General features: G+C 38.0%; 2 protein-coding genes across 4 annotated transcripts; both read left to right on the forward strand.

Moving 5' to 3' along the window:
- Nucleotides 1-405: 405 nt before the first annotated feature.
- Nucleotides 406-19,432, forward strand: LOC149819358 (uncharacterized). 3 transcript variants are annotated; one of them, XM_089985019.1, is made up of 6 exons: nucleotides 406-595; nucleotides 788-862; nucleotides 14,310-14,394; nucleotides 16,495-16,576; nucleotides 17,257-17,336; nucleotides 19,007-19,432. In XM_089985019.1, the coding sequence occupies exons 3-6, from the start codon at nucleotides 14,350-14,352 to the stop codon at nucleotides 19,046-19,048; spliced, it is 249 nt and encodes an 82-aa protein (XP_089841145.1). In that variant the 5' UTR covers nucleotides 406-595; nucleotides 788-862; nucleotides 14,310-14,349; the 3' UTR covers nucleotides 19,049-19,432. The 3 variants fall into 3 exon arrangements, 1 of the variants encoding a protein (XP_089841145.1); XR_016427262.1 differs by lacking the exons at nucleotides 16,495-16,576; nucleotides 19,007-19,432 and having other exon boundaries at nucleotides 425-595; nucleotides 14,307-14,343; nucleotides 17,257-17,392; XR_016427261.1 differs by lacking the exons at nucleotides 16,495-16,576; nucleotides 19,007-19,432 and having other exon boundaries at nucleotides 425-595; nucleotides 14,310-14,343; nucleotides 17,257-17,392.
- Nucleotides 19,433-21,516: 2,084 nt separating this feature from the next.
- On the forward strand, nucleotides 21,517-22,427 carry LOC149819359 (uncharacterized). Its single transcript, XM_089985590.1, has 2 exons — nucleotides 21,517-21,640; nucleotides 22,112-22,427. Exons 1-2 carry the CDS (start codon nucleotides 21,519-21,521, stop codon nucleotides 22,314-22,316), a joined length of 327 nt encoding a protein of 108 aa, XP_089841716.1. The 5' UTR covers nucleotides 21,517-21,518; the 3' UTR covers nucleotides 22,317-22,427.
- Nucleotides 22,428-22,497: the final 70 nt, after the last annotated feature.

Below are 22,497 nucleotides of genomic sequence, written 5' to 3' on the forward strand. Positions count from 1 at the left end.
GACCAGAATAAATGAAAAGTAGTTTCTTCAGCAGCTTGACACAGCACACACCAACTTGGGAACTGAAAGCCCAACTTCTTTAAATAATTGTGAGTCTGAACCCTATCATGCAAAATTAACTAAGCCAAGACCTGAGATCTTGGGGTAGGGCCCTTACCCCATAACGCACACTCAGGGAACCAATCTGCCCCTGGGGCGAGCAACGATTATACACTTTATGGGTGTGGAACGCACCATTTGGTGCAATAGCCCAATGCAACCACTGATCATAATTACTTGTATCCCCAATTTGATCTCTGAAGGACGATAAGGCTCTCAGCCACATGCTTCGCAAGTACGAGATCGCCAGCCCCCGGGTTCCGTGACGAGAGTTAGATAAATCAGGAGCCCCCCGGGTTCCATGACGAGAGAGAGAGAGAGAGAGATGGGGGCGGCGAAGGAAGGCGAGGTGGTGACGGCGGGAGAAGTGCTGGGCAGAGGCTCCGACTTTATGGCGGGGAACGGATGCTACCTCTCCCCCCACAACAACACCATCTACGCTTCTCTCATTGGGCGCTTCATAAGAACCGCTCCCCCTCGGGCCTCCAATGATAAGGTCGGTCTCTCTCTCTCTCTCTCTCTCTCTCTCTCTCTCTATATATATATATATATATATATACATATTTTTTGCCTTTCTCAACTCTGTGTGCATTCATTTCCTGGTTTCAGCCACATACCCACCTCCCCAACTTGGGTTGTATCTGTTTTCGACGGGAAATTTATGGGATTTTTGCTTGTTTATCTGCAGAGATACATTCTTCAAGTTGTGAGCGATAAGGCCCGCGGTGTTGTACCTGAACCTGGATCCGTCGTGCTCGCTAGAGTAAGCAGTATCTGTCTCTCATGGTTGCTGCTATCTTTAGTATAAGAACTCGGTTCGTTATGTTGTTTGCAAGATAGATCGTTTGTGCTTCGTATTATTTTTATATTGTATGCTTCGTACAGTTTTTATATATCTTCTCTACGATGGCAGAAGGAATGCAGGACTGCCATTTACTGTTGGGGGGTTTTGCTTGCTTGTTTTGATACGTGGGGGACGTAATGAGGGGTTCTTCGAAACGTTGAGAGTCCCCTCAAACATTTTGATTGTTTACCTATTCAGTTGAGGGAGTGTGCCTGTTCCAATTAAATTGACCAGAAGGAGTTGAGTGTTGCGTTGAGTTGATTGGCATGACATGTTAAGCGTCTGATTACACACGAGTTTGAAACCCCAACACTCTCTATCTATGACACCTAGGCACCTGACTTGTAGATTTGAACGAGGCCTCATGTCTTGGTTTCTTATGCTCACTGCAATTGTGAACATGACAGTAAGATGTAGCAATTTGGATGGGAATAGAAGCCCAGACGTTCACCATTAATTTGGAGTATTCATTCACGATATGATGCATGCCAATGATATTGATGTCAATGGTTGATTAAGCCCATGTTAAATCGACAAAATGATTGGCTGGTTTTGATTTCCATTTTGAATTCCTCCTAGTGGCCTTATGCTAAGCCCCTGCAATGGGCATATTCATTCTAGTTGTCTCCATTCATGACCCATTGATATTCATTTGGATGATACCTTCAAACCCAGTAGATTTCAATAATTGCTCTGGTGTGATCATATTGCTGTTTCACGCGAGTTAAATATCATTATCATGGGGCAATGATATGCTAGCTATATCTTTATTGTTCAATTTGGCTAATCCTGTTAGGTGCATATTTTGTTGGTGGTGATGGATGTTTTAGTAATGAACCATCGTATAAGCATCTATCTTGAAGTTCATGATGTATCTGAGTTTGGGTTATACAGGAAAGCTTTTCTGCCTCCTTTGCTGACAGAAAATGAAATTCAGTGATACGACTGAGATCTCTGGGGAATCATATTGGTTGTGGTGGGAATTTTTTTTTGAAAGTCAAGCTGGTGTTAAGCAGACCCCCACCCCTTATTATTCAACGTACCACTGGGTTTTGAACCTGCAATGCCCCACCACAAGGAGACGTGCACTGACAGCTCCTACCAACCATGCGGATCCCCGTTGGTAGTTGTGATGGGAGTTTGTATTACTATTTCTATCCAAAATTAGGAAATCTCACATCATTTTCAATAACTCTGATGTTCTATCATTGCTGCAATCTCAAATTCAAATTGTCTTATTTGTCTGTGACTCTGTGGGGTTCTTACCTGGACAAACCTTAAACTAATCGGTGTAAAACTGTCTGTTCATAAAACACTTATTGTAAGTACAGATTGGTTTTAGTAATTCTGCATCAGCGAATAATGTGCTTTTATCTTGCATCTGATTGACTATGCATGCCCTTTTCACAGATAAGGGGTTTGTTAGTTAGATCAATGCTTGGTAGGCTTAAGCCTATTCAGTTGCTTGCAGAACCATCCATTTTTTATCTACTTCTTTACAAATCAGATTCTTATGTTTCTATATGTTAAAATATGTAATCTCATATAATATCTCATATGTAATCTCATAGGCTTGTAGTACCTTTCTCTTTTTCCTAGTTATTTTTAGTTTAGTTAATCTTAGTTAGAACATAACTAGAATTAGGTTAGTTTTTTGTTTTTGGACCTTTTTAAGCCTTCACCTTTTTGACTAAAGTCAAAAAGCATCTTTCAAAGGAGCCGTTAGACTCCCAACAGCTCTAATAGAGCCGTTGGGAGTCCAACGACTCCTTTGAAGGCTTTTCATTCTCTATAAATATGGGGACTATTTCCCCTTGTATTTTATGGTTTTTGTGGGAGTGAAGAGATAGTTTGGTTGTGAGTTTCATTTTCTTTCACGGTATCAGAGCAAGGTTGGTAGAGGCAATCGGTACAAACTTCTTTGTGTGCATTGAGAAACGTGCCATTCAAGTTTTCTTCAAGAGAGTGAAGCCTCTTTGAAGGAGTGGTCGTGTGTAGCTTTGAAAGCTTGGAGGGCTACTTAATCTTGCTCTTTGTGGTAGAGTATTCTCTTCTTTTACTCATTTATTTTCCTCTTCTCCTTCCCAAGTGTGTAAAATGGATGACAATGAAAATGTCACCATTAAGCCCATAAAACTCAACGATTCAAATTATGTAACATGGGCTTCTATCATGAAGCACCTTATTTGGGGAAAAGGTCTATGGGGATTAGTCGATGGAACTGATGAGAAACCTAAATTAATTCTCACCAAAGGAGGAAGAGAAGTACCTCTTTCGGAGGTAGAACAAGCCAAAGCCATCTCCACATATGAGAAAAAGTGGAAAGAATGGAGAATGGGCCACGCCAATTTCATGCGATAGATGATTGCAATTGTTAATTATGCGATAGATTCTCCTTATTTCATTTATGGTCGAAATTATAGTTACCAATACTACTAGGCACATGCAGATGCTTTTCAATTTAGTGCACAAAAATCAGGAGATATTATTTCAATATAATATAACATTGCACACATCCCTAAACAAATTTTTTGGTTGTTTATACCACTGTGTTTGCTCTAGCTACATATCTCTTGCAATACAGCCATAGTGCTCTGAATGACTTCACTGAGGGTGCCAGGACTATTAATGATGTGCGACCAATTTGCTTTCAGACTTGCAGTATTAGTCTGACATCCAAAACTATGTGCAAAATTGATCCACTAAAGTTCCTAAAAATGACTGAAATTCAATATTCCTATTCATTACAATTCATAGAATATTTTCATCCATTTGATCAAAGAAGAGAGGAACGAAGTCAAATACAATTGAATATTCTGTAAAGCAAGATGATAGTTGCCTTGTTTTAGAAGGGCAACACTTTGAATTAGTTGAATCAGTCTAATAGTTTAATAATCTATGAAAGCAAATATGTCAAATGTCACCAACATGGATTATGCATCTTTGAGTCTTTGGCACGCTGATGGCCATGGTGAGAATGTCAATTAATTAATCTTCACTTTTTGCATGCGGATTGCGGACTCATAAATAGTTCACACTAAACCTTTTCCCAAATAATGTGAAATTATACTTCTACATATTCTGTTTTTTTCATGTTTTACATGTATCCTATATTTTCTAATCGATGTGAATGGTCACATTTTTATCACAAAATAGATTCATGAAAAGCATCAAACTCATGCCTACCTAGGGATGGTTCCTGACTCTATATTGAAGAAATACACCTTCATGTGCAGTCTGTGCCATAACTCTATATTGAAGCTCCACACTAAAGTGTGAGCCACTATATTTCTTGCTTCATGAATCATGATGTCAACAAGTAACCTCCCATTAAACTACAACCATTCAAAGTTTATCTTTTACCATTCTCAGTACAAAATTATAGATACACTTGTTTTAGAATTCATGATTTGAGTACAGAATCCATTTTTTTGTTCTGTTCGTCATACAATTTGATGTGCGGCTTGAAGATGAGAGTTTAATGAAATTGCATGATTTCGCTCTCTGTGCTCACTGCATATGCTACTATCCATCTTGTCAGTTGGATATGTTGTTTTTTCTGACAGGTCCTCAACTCATCCATGCATCCTTGGGTGCTTCATCAACTCTATGATCTGTCGGCCTTTCTAACCATAAGATTCCATCCTTCAATCAGTATACCAAAAGAGATGCTTTATAATGTCTTGGTGCTTGAGAGTTTGTCTCCCAATGAGAAGATATTCCTTTGCCCTAGACCAGATTCTTAATTTCGGGGTCTGGTACAATCTTCATTATGAGCACTAGTTTCATGGTCTTGCCACTTGGGCATTTATTTGTTGCACTTGCATCAAGTCATCAATGCTCACAAGTTGACTAGATGTGAAGAATCTATTAGTTACTAATCAAAATAGCTTCAACCTACATTGTCTTAATTTCGGGGGTCTGGTACAATCTTCATTATGAGCACTAGTTTCATGGCCTTGCCACTTGGGCATTTATTTGTTGCACTTGCATCAAGTCATCAATGCTCAGAAGTTGACAAGATGTGAAGAATCTATTAGTTACTAATCAAAATAGCTTCAACCTACATTGTCTTTGCCAAGGTTGTAAGCATCGCATTGTTACCAGTATCAGTCCGGCCCAAAATAAGATATGCATTGTATCGTATAATAAAAAATGGTAAATTTTTATTTATTTTTTAAAATTCTAAAAAATTTCTAAAAAAAATCTAAAAAATAAAAAAATAGCAAAAATTATAAAAAAATTTATAACACATGAAACAATGATGAATTGCACAAAATACCATGGTTCGAAAACCCATTGACTCGTGACTCGGGCGGGTCAACTCGGTGACTCTTCCGGGTTTTGTTAACTTTTGATTTTGTATAAAAATAATGTATTATTAGCCAGCTAAATACAAAAAAGCTAAAAAATGACATGATTTCTTTTAAACTCACTAAATAAATAAAATAACATCATACTAAGTTACAACTAAGTTACATCTAGTCATTTACTAACAGGAAATCGATGTGACACACAACTAAACTAGTGTCTCTAACTATAGATTCTATAACATAATTCGTGTAAGCAATCTAACAATATCAATGAGTTAAAACAAAAATAAAAACAAACATTGAACTTTAAAATCTTCAATAAATTGAAATTGACTAGTAAAGTTGAAAAATTAGGCAAAATAAAAGCCTAAAATAAGTAGGGAAAAGGAGTACAAAAGACTGCAAATTCTGAGCAATTTTCCAATAAAAAAGCGACTGCACGTGCAAAGATCAAATTCCCTCACAACATGCACAAAAATCATCAATCAGATATTTGAACTTCCACTTTACTTTGCACTCTCTAAAGTTCCAAAAATCAGCACGTTCTCGATTGCCATTTCGGAGCAAGCTTACATATATATTATATACAACTTTGAAGCCGTAACTCAAACAAAACAAGCACCAAAAAATAGAGGTCTGAACATCCAGCCTTACAAGAACAACAAACTCACAAATTACAACCAATTAACAGAGCTCTGAACATCAAAACTTACAAAAGAAACAATATCATTTCAAGGTGCATGCTCTTTATCATGCAACAAAGTTGTCATGATTAAGTGGAAGGAGGGAATTAAAAAAAGAGAAGTAAAAGAAAACAAAAATAATCTATATCCAACAATATCAAGTCGGATGAAATGTTTCTTGATGCATGTCAATTTTTTGTTCTATAAATGGTTTCAAGAAAAAGGCTCGAAAAGCAGAAATCCAAGTAACTCTACAAGTCTACCTCATTACATGATCCATCCAACGGCTCGGCCAATAACAACAAGTCAACCCCAATATCCCCTCATTTGATACACCCAAATTCAAAATAAGACAGACCAACATGAACCAAAATTGAACCCAAACATGAACCCTCTTTCAAGAACCCAAACAAACCAACAGAGCCCCCTCAAATTGCAAGAATAACACCACCACCAAACGTGAACCCTCTTTCAGTTCACGTTTCAGAGAGAGAGGTCTCTCTTCCCCTCCTCCTTCATGACCCCTTCAGAGTCAGACTGAGGTCACACTATCATTGTCACAACCCTCACATTTGAGAGAGAGAGCAGTTCTCCTCCCCTTCTCTATAACCAAGAGAGGTCACAACCTTCTTTCGATTAAGAGAGAGAGAGAGAGAGAGAGAGAGAGAGAGAGAGAGAGAGAGAGAGAGAGAGAGAGAGAGAGAGAGAGAGAGAGAGAGAGATCTTACCGGTCACCGTTGTGACGCCGACGGGAGTTGTTGAGTGCTGTAGTGTTGCTGCTGTCTCTAGGAGGATGGAGGAAATCATGATTCAGTAGAAAAACCAAAAACGAAAGGAACAAGAAACCTAATGTCGGGTTTCCTGTTTCCCAACATTTAAAACTTAAAAAAAGTTTACATGAAAACTATAAGTAAAACAATAAAACTCATGTTTTTTTCATGTTTTTAAAACTTTAAAACTCATTTTTTTTTCATGTTTTTAAAACTTTAAAACTCATGTTTTTTTAAGTGAACATTGCTTGACTCGCCCGAGTCTCATACCAGTCAAGGCGATCCGGGTCGAGTTAACTGAGTCAATGAGTTGACCCAGCGAATTTTCAAACCTTGCAAAATACAACAATAAAATCATATATGAAACATTTATGTCTCTATGAGCTGCATAATACATCATCAAACATCAACTATCTCACACAAATAATGCAAAATATTAAATATATTGCAATTAAGAACATGCCACAAGACTCATACTTTCATATTACATAAAAAATATTATGGCAATAGTTGCACTTGATTTTCAATCGGTTTCCACTCATTACTTTTGTACTCCATTGTCATGTCGGACCATATGACACCATATTTGTTCGAGGAGTGTGAAACCTGATTTCTACCTTAATATAAATCCCTAATGTTTGTGAGGTTTGGGGGCATGATCCCTCGAGGTGGAATTTTTTTGAGGGTGGTTTTGTAATTTTACTCATAATAGAGATTTTTTTACCTTAATCCACTTATTTGAGTGAAAAAATGGTGGAAATGCACTCTTACTTGAGTAAACCGTACAATCTCTCTCTCTTGCGCATGGATCGGCCCCCAAATCGCTCTCACTAGGGTGCGTAGATACCCCTCTAATGGCTTCCACACAAATGAAGAAGTCAGACCTCAAGAGATCTTTAAAACCCAAAAAATAAAAAACAAGTTTCAACCTTTTTTAAAGTGCGCCGAAGGTGTATCGTACGATATACCCTGTATCATACGATACAAGACTGGATTGTATGACACATACGATACACACTCGTATCGCGATACAATTGTGTATCGTATCACTTTTGCCCCATAATAATGATACGTATCGTATCGTAGGATACAGTACAATGCTTATAACATTGGTCTTTGCCGAGTGTTACATGAACTTGATCATTTTTTCAGTTAGATAACTATAAATAATTAAATACATTTCTGCATTGTACTCTTATAGCTTTTATAAATTATGCTTTGGTTGGTGCATTTAACCATGGATGATAACATGGCTTTCTTGAATTCCTAACCTTAGGTAGATATTTCATTTCACTCATCAATATAAACTAGAAAAATTGATTAGCTTACCCTTATTTCTTTACCATTGCATATTCTATTCATGTCATGATTCATGATTTATTTAGTGTCTTCACACTCTCCACATGTGACAGTAATATACTTAAATAATATTTTTCTTGATTCTTGAAATTGATTTCCCGCATTGAATTACGTGCATGCTTTAGATTTCATCAAGGCATATGCTTCTTTTGTGAGTATTGTTAAAATATGATGTATACATATATATCTATATATTTAGATTATGACATATACACATATATATCATCATATATATGTCTATATGTCTATCTAAATATATAAATATATATATTTATTTTGTAATACCCGATAGGGGTAATTCTGTCATTTCACCTGTTCACGCATATCCTAGATATGCTTCTTTTTCTTTTTTATTCTTTTTCCTTTTTTGCTTTTTTCCTTTTTCTTTTTTTATTGTTTGAAGGGGTCCACATAGAGACGTTGGACCCCTCCAACATCCCTATGGGAGCCCCTCCTTGGGTCCCTTGCTGTGTATAAATAAGGGGCATGGCCCCATGTATTCTTTAAGCTTCTTATGAAGCATTTTATGAGTGAAATATATTTTTTTACCTCTTTGTGTGGTTGACCACCTTTTGTGGTTTATTTTGCCTATTTGTGGCCTCTTGTGTATGTGAGTGCTTCCGTGCTTACTCTTGGAGATTTCGCCTCTCTCGTTTCGCACTTCATTACATGGTATCAGAGCCTTGGTTGTGAAGGCTTCATTGGATCCTCTCTTGACAAGTAATATCTCTCCTCTCTCTTGTCTCAAATTTCTTTTTCTAGAAATGGCCAACAAAGATGCAAAAATCGATCTCTCATTCAAATTGGATGGGACCAATTACCGCATGTGGGCGGCCGCTATGGAAAATAATCTCAAAGGTAAAAAACTTTGGGGTTATGTATGTGGAACCATTTCGAAACCACAATTGAAGTTAACTAAGTTTGAAGGAAATGAGGAAAAAACATTGAACGAAGAAGAAAAAGAGAAGGCTATTCTTGATTACTCTTCTAAAATGGAAGATTGGGAAAGTGAGCATGTTAAAATTCTAGCATGGTTCATGAATAATGTCGAATTGAAGATTTGTGCAAATCTTGCTAAATTCAAGAAGGCTAATGAAACTTGGTTTTTTATGAAAGGCATATACACCCAAAGAGACCTTGCTAGGCATTTTTTTCTACAAGAAAAGGTAAGAGCTACTAAGCAAGGTGATATGAGTATTAGGGATTACTATAGTGCTCTATCCTCTTTATGGGATGAGCTTGTTCTTCTCGAACTGCAGTGGGAAGAAAGTGCTATTGCCATGAGACAAGAGCAAATGGAAAAAGAAAGGTTCTTTCAATTTATTCATGAGCTTCGTCCCGAATTTGAGCAACTTAGAGGATCCCTTCTTCATAGGGCCTCTACTCCTCTAAGTGATATTTTGACCGACTTATGTCAAGAAGAAACTTGGTTGGCCTTGAAAAGAGATGTTGATGAAGTTCATGCCGTGTCTAGACCCGACAACAATGTTAGATCATATAAACCACCACATTTTTGGAAGAATAATGGCGGTGGAGGAAGAAAAATCATTTGTCATAATTGTAATGAACCAGGCCATATTCGTCCGGATTGTCCTAAATTCAAAAAGAAGGTGGCTTCCGTGGGTGAAACTCTTCCTATCATCAATGAAGACTCAAAGAAGGATGAAGACATAAAGGAGTCCATCGCTCATCTAACCGAAACCCTTCAACAATTTATAAAGACGAACTCCTCTACATCATCCTCTTCACCTTCCACTTCCGGTGCCGCCATCTCCTCCTTTCCAGGTATGACTTCTTGGATTCTTGACTCGGGTGCCTCTTTCCATATGACTCCAAATGCATCACTTTTTGTCAAAACCAAGTCTCAATAAATTTAAATCATATGTATCCACCGCCGATGGAACATCCTTGAATGTTGAAGGCATTGAAAATCTTGAGAAAATTTATGACCAAAACAAAGAATTTGTTGCTCCCAAAATCCGAATTATTCCAAAACTTAGTCTAAATCTTTTTTCCGTTTCTCAAATTACCGATTTTGAGTGTAATGTCTCTTTTTCACCAACCCATTGCTATGTGCAGGATCTCCGGTCCGGGAAGCGGATTGGGCAAGGCCATAGAAGAGGGGACCTTTATTATATGGATTTTTTGTCTTTGCCATCCAAATCATTTTGTAATCATGTTCAATCTAAAGATATTGAGACTTGGCATAAGAGGTTTGGACACCCTAGTATTTCCAAGTTGTACCTCTTTCCCTTTTTGGAAAAATTTTGTAATACAAATACATTTACATGCAATGATTGTATTCTTGGCAAAATTCATTCCATTCCATATTCACATAGTAATTTCGTGTCAAAAAGGCCTTTTGAACTTGTGCATTCCGATGTATGGGGACCGGCACCCGTTATGTCTAAAGGGGGTTATTCTTACTATGTTTCTTTTATCGATGACTTTACCAGATATACTTGGGTTTACATTATTAAGAATAAATCCGATGTCTTCACTAATTTTAAAGAATTTCATGTTCTTATTCAAAATCAATTTCAAAACAATATAGCCATATTTAGATCTGACTCTGGAGGGGAATACATGTCTAAAGATTTTCAAAATTATTTTAAAACAAATGGAATTTTGCACCAACGATCTTGTCCTAAAACTCCGCAACAAAATGGTTTTGCGGAAAGGAAACATAGACATTTAATCGAAACCACAAGAACTCTTCTTGTATCTAAAAATGTTCTTAAAAATTTTTGGGCCGAAGCCCTTCTTACCGCAACATATCTTATAAATCGTATGCCCTCTTCTTCTTTAAAAAATGTTTTACCTTTTGAAAAATTATTTAAAATTACCCCTGATTTTAATAGACTAAGAATCTTTGGATGTAAATGCTTTGTACTTAGTCAAGGACAAGATAAATTGTCACCTAAAGCTCTTGAATGTGTATTCATTGGCTATGGTGAAAATAAAAAAGGCTATAGATGCTATGATGTTCGAAACAATAAATTGTATGTGTCAAGAAATGTTAACTTTCTTGAAGAACAAAATGGTTTCGATATCCACACATCTAAATAAGACATTGATTATTCTTTTCTATTTGATTTAGCTCCTAGAATTGAATCCTCTGAGGCAATTAGTTGTGATACTACTTGTGATGGCATCTTACATTATAATGATATACCACAACATGATAATGTTTCTCAAAATGAAAACCTTAATGATATAAATGTTTACACCCGGCAGTTAGGAAATGAACATCAACCTGCTATTGACAGATACTCTCAAGACTTCTCTTTAGAAGAATCTATTGATAACAACCCACTGAGGAGATCTTCTCGTACTTGTAGGCCACCACAAAAAATTGTGTCTTATGAATCCTTTTCTCCAAATTATAGGACTTGTCTCATGTTAATACATTCGTATCATGAGCCTACCTCATTCAAGGAAGCTAAAGATCATCCACATTGGATTGAAGCTATGAAAGTCGAATTAGAAGCTCTTAACAAAGCCCGAATTTGGAGCATTATTCCTCAACCATTAGGAAAAAAGGCAATTGGGTGTAGATGGGTATATAAAGTCAAAACCAAATGTGATGGATCTCTAAAAAGATACAAAGCTCGCTTGGTTGCAAAAGGCTACGCCCAAGAATATGAGATTGATTATGAAGAAACCTTTGCTCCTGTAGCCAGAATGACTAGTGTACGAACCTTAATTGCTTTAGCTTCCATCAAACAATGACTGATATATCAACTCGATGTTAAAAATGCATTCCTAAATGAAACTCTGTGTGAAGTTCTTATGGACCCTCCGCCCGGTCTTAAAATTGGGAAAGAAAATATTCTAAAATTTAACAAAGCTCTCTATGGTCTTAAACAAGCACAAAAAACTTGGTATGATCTTTTTAGCAAAGTAGTTCTTGATAAGGGTTTTTCTTCATGTTACACGGATACTGCTTTGTTTGTTAAATCTTCTAATGAATACATAACAATTTTGTTACTATATGTTGATGACATGATTATCACAGGTAATGATAAGAAAGGTATTGACCTTATTAAAAATATTCTTAAGAAGAATTTTGATATGTCTGACCTGGGTTTTCTGAGGTATTTCTTACGAATTGAAGTTGCATACTCCCCTAAGGGGTATGTCCTATCTCAGATGAAGCTTGCTTCTGACATTATTGCCCGGTCGGGGCTGACATATGACAAAAGGGTGGAGACTCAAGAAGTGATCAATGCCAAGATGAGAGCCAGTGATGACACTCATTTAGCAGACCCCACGCCTTACCGTCAATTGATTGGATCACTAACATATTTGTCTATCACCAGGCCCGACATTTCACATGTAGTTCATAGTGCAAGTCAATTTCAGACTGCTCTTTCTACTGTTCACATGGCAGCAGTAATGAGGATTATCAAATACTTAAAAAATTCCATAACCAAGTGTGTATTCTTATCCTCTTCTTCACCTCTTACTTTACTTGCATATACTGACTCCGATTGGGGGGTAACCCTGATGATCGTATTTCTACCACAGGTTATTGTGTGTTTCTTGGTGAGTCACTTATCTCATGGAGGTGTAAGAAGCAGCATAAAGTCTATCTCTCATCTACCGAAGCAGAATATCGTGCGATGACCACTACCACAACTGAGGTTGTATGGCTAAGAAGCTTGCTTAAAGATATGGGTGTCTCATTCTCAACTCCTTCAAAGCTGTATTGCGACAACAAGAGCTCTATCTATATTGCTAGCAATCACACCTTTCATGAACGAACAAAGCACATTGAGATGGACTGTCATTATGTTCGTGATGAGTTCTTACGGGGCACCATTCAACTCCCATATGTTCCTACCGAATATCAGTTGGCGGACTTCTTCACCAAAGCCTTGCCATCGCCTCGCTTCTTCTTTCTCCTTAGCAACCTCTCGGTGATTTCACCGTGTGTTTGAGGGGGGGTGTTAAAATATGATGTATACATATATATCTATATATTTAGATTATGACATATACACATATATATCATCATATATATGCCTATATGTCTATCTAAATATATAAATATATATTTATTTATTTTGTAATACCCGATAGGGGTAATTTTGTCATTTCACCTGTTCACGCATATCCTAGATATGCTTCTTTTTCTTTTTTATTCTTTTTCCTTTTTTGTTTTTTTACTTTTTCTTTTTTTATTGTTTGAAAGGGTCCACATAGAGACATTGGACCCCTCCAACGGTCATAAATATGACCGTTGGAGGGGCTCCAACGTCCCTATGGGAGCCCCTCCTTGGGTCCCTTGCTGTGTATAAATAAGGGGCATGGCCCCATGTATTCTTTAAGCTTCTTATGAAGCATTTTATGAGTGAAATATATTTTTTTACCTCTTTGTGTGGTTGACCACTTTTTGTGGTTTATTTTGCCTATTTGTGGTCTCTTGTGTATGTGAGTGCTTCCGTGCTTACTCTTGGAGATTTCGCCTCTCTCGTTTCGCACTTCATTACAAGTATTATTTAGGATTTTGGGCTTGTCCATATCTTGTCTAGGCAGTTTCTTGAATACTGTTTCTTTTACCAAAGATTTAGCAACATCATTGGGCAAAAAACGTAAATAAATTAGAAGTAAAACAGAAGGAAAACTAGATTTTGAGATTTACAGGAGTTTCACTTGAGTACTATCTCTTTGTATTACATTTCTCTACTCCGTCAGCTATATGGACAAGTATGAAGCCTGGGGTGAACACCAGGTTTTGGAGTTTGGATACTTCTGAGCAAACCCTAGATGTTAGACTCAATGCATGAGGCTAAGGGGCTGCTAGTTAGTGTCTGTATGTGTGATATGGAAGGTATTTCTGTCTGTACTCATATTTTTCTTCGGTAAAGGTTTTTAATATCCTAGTTCTCGCTTGCAAGTCATTTTGTTCTTCAGATTATGTATTATGAGGTTGGGCTTCTTATGATGATAAACTTATTTCTACCATTCTGATTTGATTATTATGGGTTGGATTTTTTAGCTTAAACAATTTGTTTCAGGTTAGAATTGCCAACTCCTGAAAATAATGGCTTGAATTTTCAGATTGAAAAATGGAAACTCTATTTTTTGTTTATAGTTTATGCCTGTTTAGTAGACATGCAACCCTGTTCATTTGAAATTTGGTAGTCTTAATGTAAGTTTTTATTGATCATAACATTAATGCGGCCATGTATATGATCTGAAGGAGTTCTTAACCTAATTTTTGTCAAATTAGCAGGCAACAAGATGTTCGGGCAACAGAAATTGACAAGGTTGATATGCACTTATCTTTTCGTTCTGGTGACATTGTCCACGCTTCTGTTGTATCCTTTCTTACTTGGACCTGGCTGTACACTTGTCCCTAGCTAGTATTTTTGTGATATTATGCTTGGTTGTATGCTAATTTACTTAGCCTGACTCTTCTTCATCTGGTTTAGCAAGCCTGCTTTTCCTTTTTCAGTGTGGTTTAGCTGTTTGTGCAACACATTGCATGTCTGCAGTGGAAAAAAGTCTTCTAAGAAATATAAAATTCCGCATAAAATATTTTAAGCTGCAAGATCAAGAGATGAAAAGGTTGATGTTAGGAGTGTCCACGAGGGAATGCTGAATTTGTCATACAATCCACCTTAGAAAAAGAAAAAGGTGCAAAGCTGAAATTTACTGATATTAGCTACATGATTACTGATATTTACTGATGTATTTGGTGAAAGGGTAAGAGCACCAATTCTGTGCATGGCTTCTGATCAGCGAAGGGCTTAGCATCTGAAGTACACATAATCAAGTTTTAATATTCGAGTGCCATTATTAGCTCAAGTATGTGACCATGGTGTATCTTCAAGATCTTCGAATGATCTAAATTATTCTTGGACATAAGGTTGTGTATGGATCATTAGATCCCCAAGCCGAGAATTTACCAAGCCCACCTTTCACACACCATATTCATACATTTGCATGAAATGTGGAGTAGAACTCTTGAAATATGGACCAGAATTCTTGTTCCCCAATAAACTAGAGGCTTTTCAGCTTTTCAACAGGATGCAACATTACCACCTATAAAGGTTATGACAGGGAACCCCTGGAATAATGGCAAGGTTTGGGGCCCACAGTGCTGTGCAATTCTCACTCTTCAGATATCTAGGAACCCTCATTACTAAGGGCTCCCTTGCTGCCTATTTACCATTTACCCATACACACTCTAAGAAATCTCAATCTGCATTCTGCATTCTGCAAAAGTATTAAAGAACGTAACTCTATCATCTCAAATCTTGAGATTCACTGTTTAATGGAAGTGATCTAAATTACCTTGGTCTGAGGTTCTGTTAATAATTGCCTATGCCATTAATGGTCTGATAAGGGGGTGATCTTGATGGGAAGTGTCCCTTTAGAAGTCCTTATGTTCCTATATTTCATATCACTCTAGTTTGTCTTCAGACCTTATTTTATTCCTGGTGAACTTCAATAAAACACTGAGCACATAATGAATTATGTCTTTGTTATAATTAAATCTGGTTTTCAACCTTGAACTTCAAGAATTTGTTGCAGTGACTCAAAGTTCATCATACTTTTGGTTTTCCTGATTGAATAAGAATAAGACTGCTTTAATTTTGACGTTCTAAACTACAAGGCAAGATTTCATTTTGGTGTTTGGGTAAAATTTGCGACACTTGAGTCAAGGCATGCACATGTACGAAGACACATTGTAAAACCAATTAAGGTGTAAATATTTATGCAAGTTTGTGTTCTCAGTCTGTCACTTGTTGTCTATTGTTGATCTCATTCTCTCAAATCTCCTTTTTCAATTAAGGACAATTATTTGATGTAAGAAAAAGGCAAATGCTAATCACAACACTGTTCTTTTGTCTCTAGGTGCCTATTTGTTAGGCTTTATATGAATCTTGCTATTAATTTTAGGGCGGTGCCATTCCAAGCTTCTCTCCTATTATGTTAATATAAGTTAGAGATCCTGGCCTAATGAGTTCTCTCTTCTATTATGAACTGTTGGTAAATATATGACTTAAGAGTCTAGAAGAAACAAGGCTAGCAATGGTGATCTATGTAGGTGAAATAAGGATTCATCGTGTATGAGGTAATTCTTTGAGTTGGATTTTTTGCTAGTACAATTTTGAAGCCTCTCTCTCTCTCTCTCTCAAAATGGAAACCTTTGTGCAAGGTTTTCATTGTTCTCCACTTTTTGACTAGTTGCTCTCATGTGCCACTCTTGCTGCAGACGTCTTTAGGGAATTTTCAGTTTCCATATTTTTGTTCACAGGCTAATTTATTAAAGAACTATAAGTTCTCTTTTCCTCTCTTTGGGACATGTAAGTGGCTGATTATAATAGTTATTGCTTGATAAATTCTTCTGGGATGATTTTTTTTATAGCAATTTATGAGAGATGGAATTGTTAGACTTGATTGTTTTGAAGCTATCTCTTGGGGATGCACGGGCCTATTACCTTTCGACTGCAATGAATGAGTTGGGTGTTGTGTCTGCTGAAATTATTGTAGGTAATTGTTTCTTTTACTGCTCATTATGCTTATAAAGGAAATCATATAGAAGCGGCTGTTGATGTTCTTGCTTGTATGTGTCATAGAGTCAGTAAAATCTTCTCAAAGAGACCATTGTTTTTTTCCAGTTTACTTGTTCTATATTGTCTTGTAGATTATTTATTGTATTTTTCTTACATCACTGTGTAGGAGATGATGGATGCTAGTATTTACTTTATTTTTCCTGTTTTCCACTAGATAAAGACTTCGTATAAGTTCCTTTCTTTATATAGTAAACTATATAGTGTTTACTATAAGTCTGTCACCAGGATGTCGTCCTCCTCATGTTGCAATGACTTGCAAAAACAAAACCAGCTCTTGGGCCTTGTGCAGTAAAAGTATGAGCTGTTATTATCATATTCTGGACAGAAAATTCTGGTTTTGATTTTCCAGTAGATAGGATGAGAGGGGAAAAAGAAGACCTGAAACTTGCCTGTTTGCTAGTAAAACATGTGCTGTCTTTGTGGCTTCCAGTAGGACTACAGGATAACCAAACTTAAAAGTCATAGTGCTTAACGAACTCTGGTTATGTTGGATCTTAAACATTAAGTATGTTTGCTAATGGAATCTTGGATACATAGATTTATTTTGAAACTTTCTTCAGGAGGATAACGTCTTCTTGATGTTTGATGGTGCTTTAGGTGCAACTATGATTCCTATCAGTTGGACAGAGATGCAATGTCCATTGACAGGTCAAATTGAACAAAGAAAAGTTGCCAAGGTAACATAGACATTTCTATGTATGAGGACATGTTTTCATTTGCTGCTACCTGTGAGCTATGGATCAGCTTCTTTTGTTTCTGTGCCAATATATGATGACCTTGCCTTTGATGGGTCCGACGAACTTCCAATTTTCACGGCTTATATGGATCTTGTTGGGCCTAAGGCTCGCCACATCTGTAATATGAACAAGTTTTAGTCATTATCTGAAAAACTATCCACATTGGCTACTTCTGAACATTAAATGGACACAGCAAACTCATTGACCTTTGCGATCATATTCAGTACCCCCTACATAATGTATGTAGAGCAGCCACATTGACTGGTGATGCAGGTGGATCGTAGACCCTACTAGCATGATGCTTCAAGATCCAAACCTTCCATATATTACTTGACCATGGTTGTGGTCATGTCTATCCAGACCCTGCGATCTCTTTTAATAAGTTGGTTTTTCCTGGTATAGATCAACCTGGCATTGGTTATATTGATGCATTCCATTCAAGATGATCCATACTTTTCCCATTCTCAGTCAACCATTGGTTTCATATGCATGTATAAGAATGACCTTTATCAGGAGAATTGGATTGGTATCCAAAGCTCCACTCATCTAGTAGGGGCAACTTGTGAACATCACCAAGTTGACAGGATGTCAGAAGTTCGAAACCCTTATGGGGCGTCCTTTGCCGCAAGGTCGAAGCTGGGTGTACTCACTTGGGCATTGTGGACCTGAAGGGTTTTACCAAGCTGAGGCCAGCGTGATTGGGGGGTTCCCTTCGCCTAGCAAAAAAAAAATCAACATATTCTTTCCAAAGGATGGATGATGTTTAAGAAATTTGTGTTACTGCCTTCTCAAGATTGTTAAGCAAAGCTGAACTGGCCTTTTGTTGTTTCCACCAATGTTGTCAGCATCGGCCTGAATTGGGGTGAATTGTCCAGTACGTATTGTATCACCAAAAATTGATACGGAACAGACCTGAATCGGATAATTTTCAAATAGATCAAAAAATATTTTAAAATACATTTTAATAGTTTTTGACATGTCATTCTCAGGTTAAAAGTTGGGCGATATTCATCTCCGAATGGATCTGTATCCCCTGCATAACAGTACAATCAGTGCTCTGTGCAGGCTGTCCATCATGGTGCAGGGTGGTACAGTTAAGATGGTATAAAGAAGCCAAACTAGATCATCTACTGTCTTTGATCTATTTCTGGTATGCATTATCTGACAGTGGTGAAGGGTCCAGGCAGCACCATTGTCTGGGAACTGCAGGGGCTATTGGTGGCTGTGGTCCTTGAAATTCAAAAAGTTGGTTTAATGTATCAATAATGGAGAGTAAGAATGAATGAGGGAATAGGACTCCTGAAGTTTGATTGGCTCCGTGTAGATAGCACAAAGCCTGATGATGATGCCAATGACTAAAACAGTAATTGGAAACTTTTAAATTAACGAAAAATAAATAAATAAGAGAAATAGAATAATGAGAATTTGAGGAAAAAAGAATGAAACTGTGGAAAATAAAAACAAGAGAACTAGAATGGTGAAAGATTTACATAGGCATTTACAGATCGCATCTCTTGAAACTCAAAAGTATTGTGGCGACGAAGGTTATGAATTGCATCTTATCTGCCTTGTTTTTTCTCTGGAGAATCTGACTTTTCCTGTTTTTACAGGTGAGAACTCCTTGGTGGATAGGGGGACCTCAAGGGTCTTAACAACCGGAGGTTAGCCAATGTGCCATCAGTGGCGGGGGAGTCTTTCTCTTGACCTATAAAAAAAAGAGTGTTTGGGTAAAGCAAGTGCTGTTCTTCACCAGAATATGAAAATGAATTGCTCTGAAAGGTCTCATCAATGTGCAGTTTCTGAACACTAAAACCTTTGGATCTTTAGCAAGTTTGTGGTTGAGAAGCCAGCACGCTTGTCTGCAACTATTGATTACTTTTCCCCTTTGTATTTAAACCACAAGTTGCTTCATTGTGCTGCACATCTTGTGGAACACATGGGCATGGCTTGGGAATCTGTATGCTGATGACCCCACCAATATGATTCCCACCGATGGTTCTCTTTTAGACAGTAATGAAATTGTGGTGATTTATTAGTAAGCATCGATTCCTATTAGCTCCAAGAGGGGTTGGTGTAGTGGGGTGGGGCCTTGGTTGCTAGATGAGCAGTCAAGGTTCGATTCTCATGGGCATAGCTCCTCTGCGCAAGCCGTGTAACATAGTCCCTGGAGGGGAGGGTCCTAGCGTCGGAGTTTTACGCTACCATCATGATGACAGTAGGTATGGCAGACTGAGTCAGCGCGATCAGGTCTTTGTGCATGGTGCGGTTGCTTGGGTTATACATCCACAAAAGCATCAATTCCCCTATTAAATGTGGTCAACGAGCTTTTAGCAATCAATGCCTGACGTTTTTTAGATCTTCTGTGATGAAATAAATTGCCAAAGAAGAAGGGCACCTAAAAGTATAACAGTTCGGTTTTACTTCCTTTACAACGAGAACATGACTGATCCAAGACCCATTTCAGTTCAATGACTTTCTTGTCTAGTTTTGACTGATGAGACTTCAAGGGGTATTGCCCACATGGTCTGGAGGTCATGGTTAGGGAGGCCTCCCCTGCCCCAAGTTCGAATTCCCATGTGGGCAACCCCTTTCACACGCGAAGCAGGAGGCTCTGTGGACATGAAGGTAGGGCACCCACAGAGTTTTACACTGCTGGAATGACAACCGTAGATGTGGCAGGCTAAGACCACCGCGGCCAAGTCTCAGATGGCAGGTGTGGTCTCTCTGTGTAATAAATGAAAAAAATGGCTAATGGAGGTTCAAAGTTGCTTGAGACATCTTGCCTGGGAGAAGATGCACCATATTCAAACATTGGTCAATCCAAGCTGGATTAAGCTAGTTGCATTTCTTGTGTTAACCCAGTTGACTTCAACCTAGGCCTTCGAGCCCATTCATTTGACGGGCTGCGCTTGAATGGACTGCGTCCACACCATCTTTGCAACCAGAAACTGGCTCTTTTGTGTGAAGGAGAGAACCTATCAAACCATGACCCAGCCAAGACCTGGTCTACAAGCTCACAAACTCGATCCAGGACTGAGGACTCGGTCTTGCCACAACGAAGCTAGGCGATTAATGGCAAAAGGTCAAACCAAGCTGAACCACACCCGCCTTGGTTGCACGAGTGGCAGAGGGCCTGGAGCAAAGGTGCTGGCTACTTTGTCTCAGGTTCGACTCCCACTGGGTGTACGAGTGTCTTTGACTGTTGGGATCCATAAGGGCTTGGGTGTCGGTGACTCCACCCGGGGTTTACTTTGCAAGGAGTGGGCCTATTAAATGACCCAGTTGTCGGCCAGAGTTCGTCATCATAAAAAAAAAACTGAACCCCAGACCGAGTTGATTCTCGACCAGGCTCGGACTCATTTTAGCTCTATCTAGGGCTATAGGCCCAAGGCCCAAACGTGTAATAGAGATGAATATGCGTGATAAACATCTCGACCAAGATGGCTCCCATGCAATGCCATCATCGGCAAAGACATTGATTTTATCTCGGTCAAAGAGTCAAACTGAAAGCAACAAATAAACAGCTGCCACATAAACTCGTTTGATTATCGGGTCAACGTTGACCAGTTACCACAAATTACATCCTCACCCCCAAAATGGCTTCTCCCTCACACTTCCCCTCATATTCCTTCTCTCTTTTTTCTTCTCACTTGTGCACAAATATAGTAGGGATGGGATGCCATTGATCTCAAGATGAATGGCATCCAAACCTGTACCGATGAGATGCCCATCACTTGGATGGGCCCACCTTTTTTCTCGATATTATCGTTCTTGTTTTGAATGGACGACATCTCAATGATTTCAAATAAAGGGCTCACAGTGACCCTTATTCTTTGTTTGATTGGGTGTCTTTCATTTTCAAGATGATCAGCATCCAAGGCGCCTCAGACAGTGTTACCCTCAGAGGTGCCTCTGACCTGATTCTCTCTCTATGGTATATATATATGCCTCTCATTCAACTCAAGACCAAGACCAAGACCAAGACCAAGACCAAGAAAAGAGAAACCCTAACAAGTCGAGCGGAAGAGAAGGATAATTGCTTTCTTTCTTTCTTTTCTTCCTCATCTTCCTTTTGCTTGCTTGCTTGTTGTTATATTGGTGTTTTTTCTTTCTTCTTCCTTCATGGCGGATTCTTGTCAAGAAGACTCGGAGTCGAGGCAGGAGGCCAGTGTCTTTGATATAAGAATCGAGCACGAACCTTCGGACTCGCGCTTGTCAGAACTCAGTGTTCGATCATGGCCAAAGTAAGCTCTCTTCTTCTTTTGCTTCAGTATTTTGTTTAGCTTGTTTTCTTTTATTTTTCCTTCTTGGTGGTGTACTTAGACTTTTTACTAATGTTAGTCCCAACCAAGGCTCTGGATAAAGGAAGCGGGTTGGTGATGTTGATCACTACTGATTATTGGAAAGCTTGATGACCATTTTGATGATTTTTATAATTTCAATGTATTGGAACTGATGTGATGTGAAACATTCTAGTACTTGTTTATTTGAAAAGAAACGTTCTAATAGTAAGTTTTCAACTTTAATGAGATCTAAGTTTTTCAGTCTACAGAATGAAAAGTTTTAATAATTTGTGAGGGCCATATTTTTGGAATCCAATAATCTTGATGGATTTTTCTCAGTGGTGCTGCAATTAATAATATGAAGCTTTTACATTCATGTTCTGATTTTTGTTACAATTTATGAATGTTTTAATTTGTTTTTTTTTTTCTCAGATGGGGATGTCCTACTGGGAAATTTCCTCTAAAATTCGACGCAGAGGAGACGTGCTATTTGCTTAAGGGTAAGGTGAGGGCGTATAGGAAGGGGTCTTGGGAGTATGTGGAGTTCGGAGCAGGTGATTTGGTGGTCATTCCAAAGGGTCTCAGTTGCACTTGGGAAGTTTCTGTTGCAGTAGATAAGCACTACAAATTTGATTGATCTTGTTCTGTTCGATCTCCTGTTCTTTTGTTTTTCATTTTTTTAATCCTTTTTTGGGTTTTTTTGTTTGGTTTTTGTGGTCTTAGAATTAATTCAATCAGGGAGCCGTTGAGCCAAGGATGCATGTTAGCAATAAAAAAACATATTTATTCTTCCCTCAATATGTGCCTTTAATGCTCCT

This window comes from Nuphar pumila, chromosome 13, assembly GCF_984573655.1.
Source record: "Nuphar pumila chromosome 13, dmNupPumi1.hap1.1, whole genome shotgun sequence".
Taxonomy (NCBI): Eukaryota; Viridiplantae; Streptophyta; class Magnoliopsida; order Nymphaeales; family Nymphaeaceae; genus Nuphar; species Nuphar pumila.

Excerpts from the sequence above, each read along its gene's own strand:
- LOC149819359 (XM_089985590.1), top strand. The coding sequence starts at position 21,519 with ATGGCGGATTCTTGTCAAGAAGACTCGGAGTCGAGGCAGGAGGCCAGT. Across the intron at positions 21,641-22,111 it reads AGTGTTCGATCATGGCCAAA|ATGGGGATGTCCTACTGGGA; the intron begins GTAAGCTCTCTT and ends TTTTTTTCTCAG.
- LOC149819358 (XM_089985019.1), top strand. The coding sequence starts at position 14,350 with ATGCACTTATCTTTTCGTTCTGGTGACATTGTCCACGCTTCTGTT. Across the intron at positions 14,395-16,494 it reads ACATTGTCCACGCTTCTGTT|CTATCTCTTGGGGATGCACG; the intron begins GTATCCTTTCTT and ends ATTGTTTTGAAG. Across the intron at positions 17,337-19,006 it reads AACAAAGAAAAGTTGCCAAG|GTGAGAACTCCTTGGTGGAT; the intron begins GTAACATAGACA and ends CTGTTTTTACAG.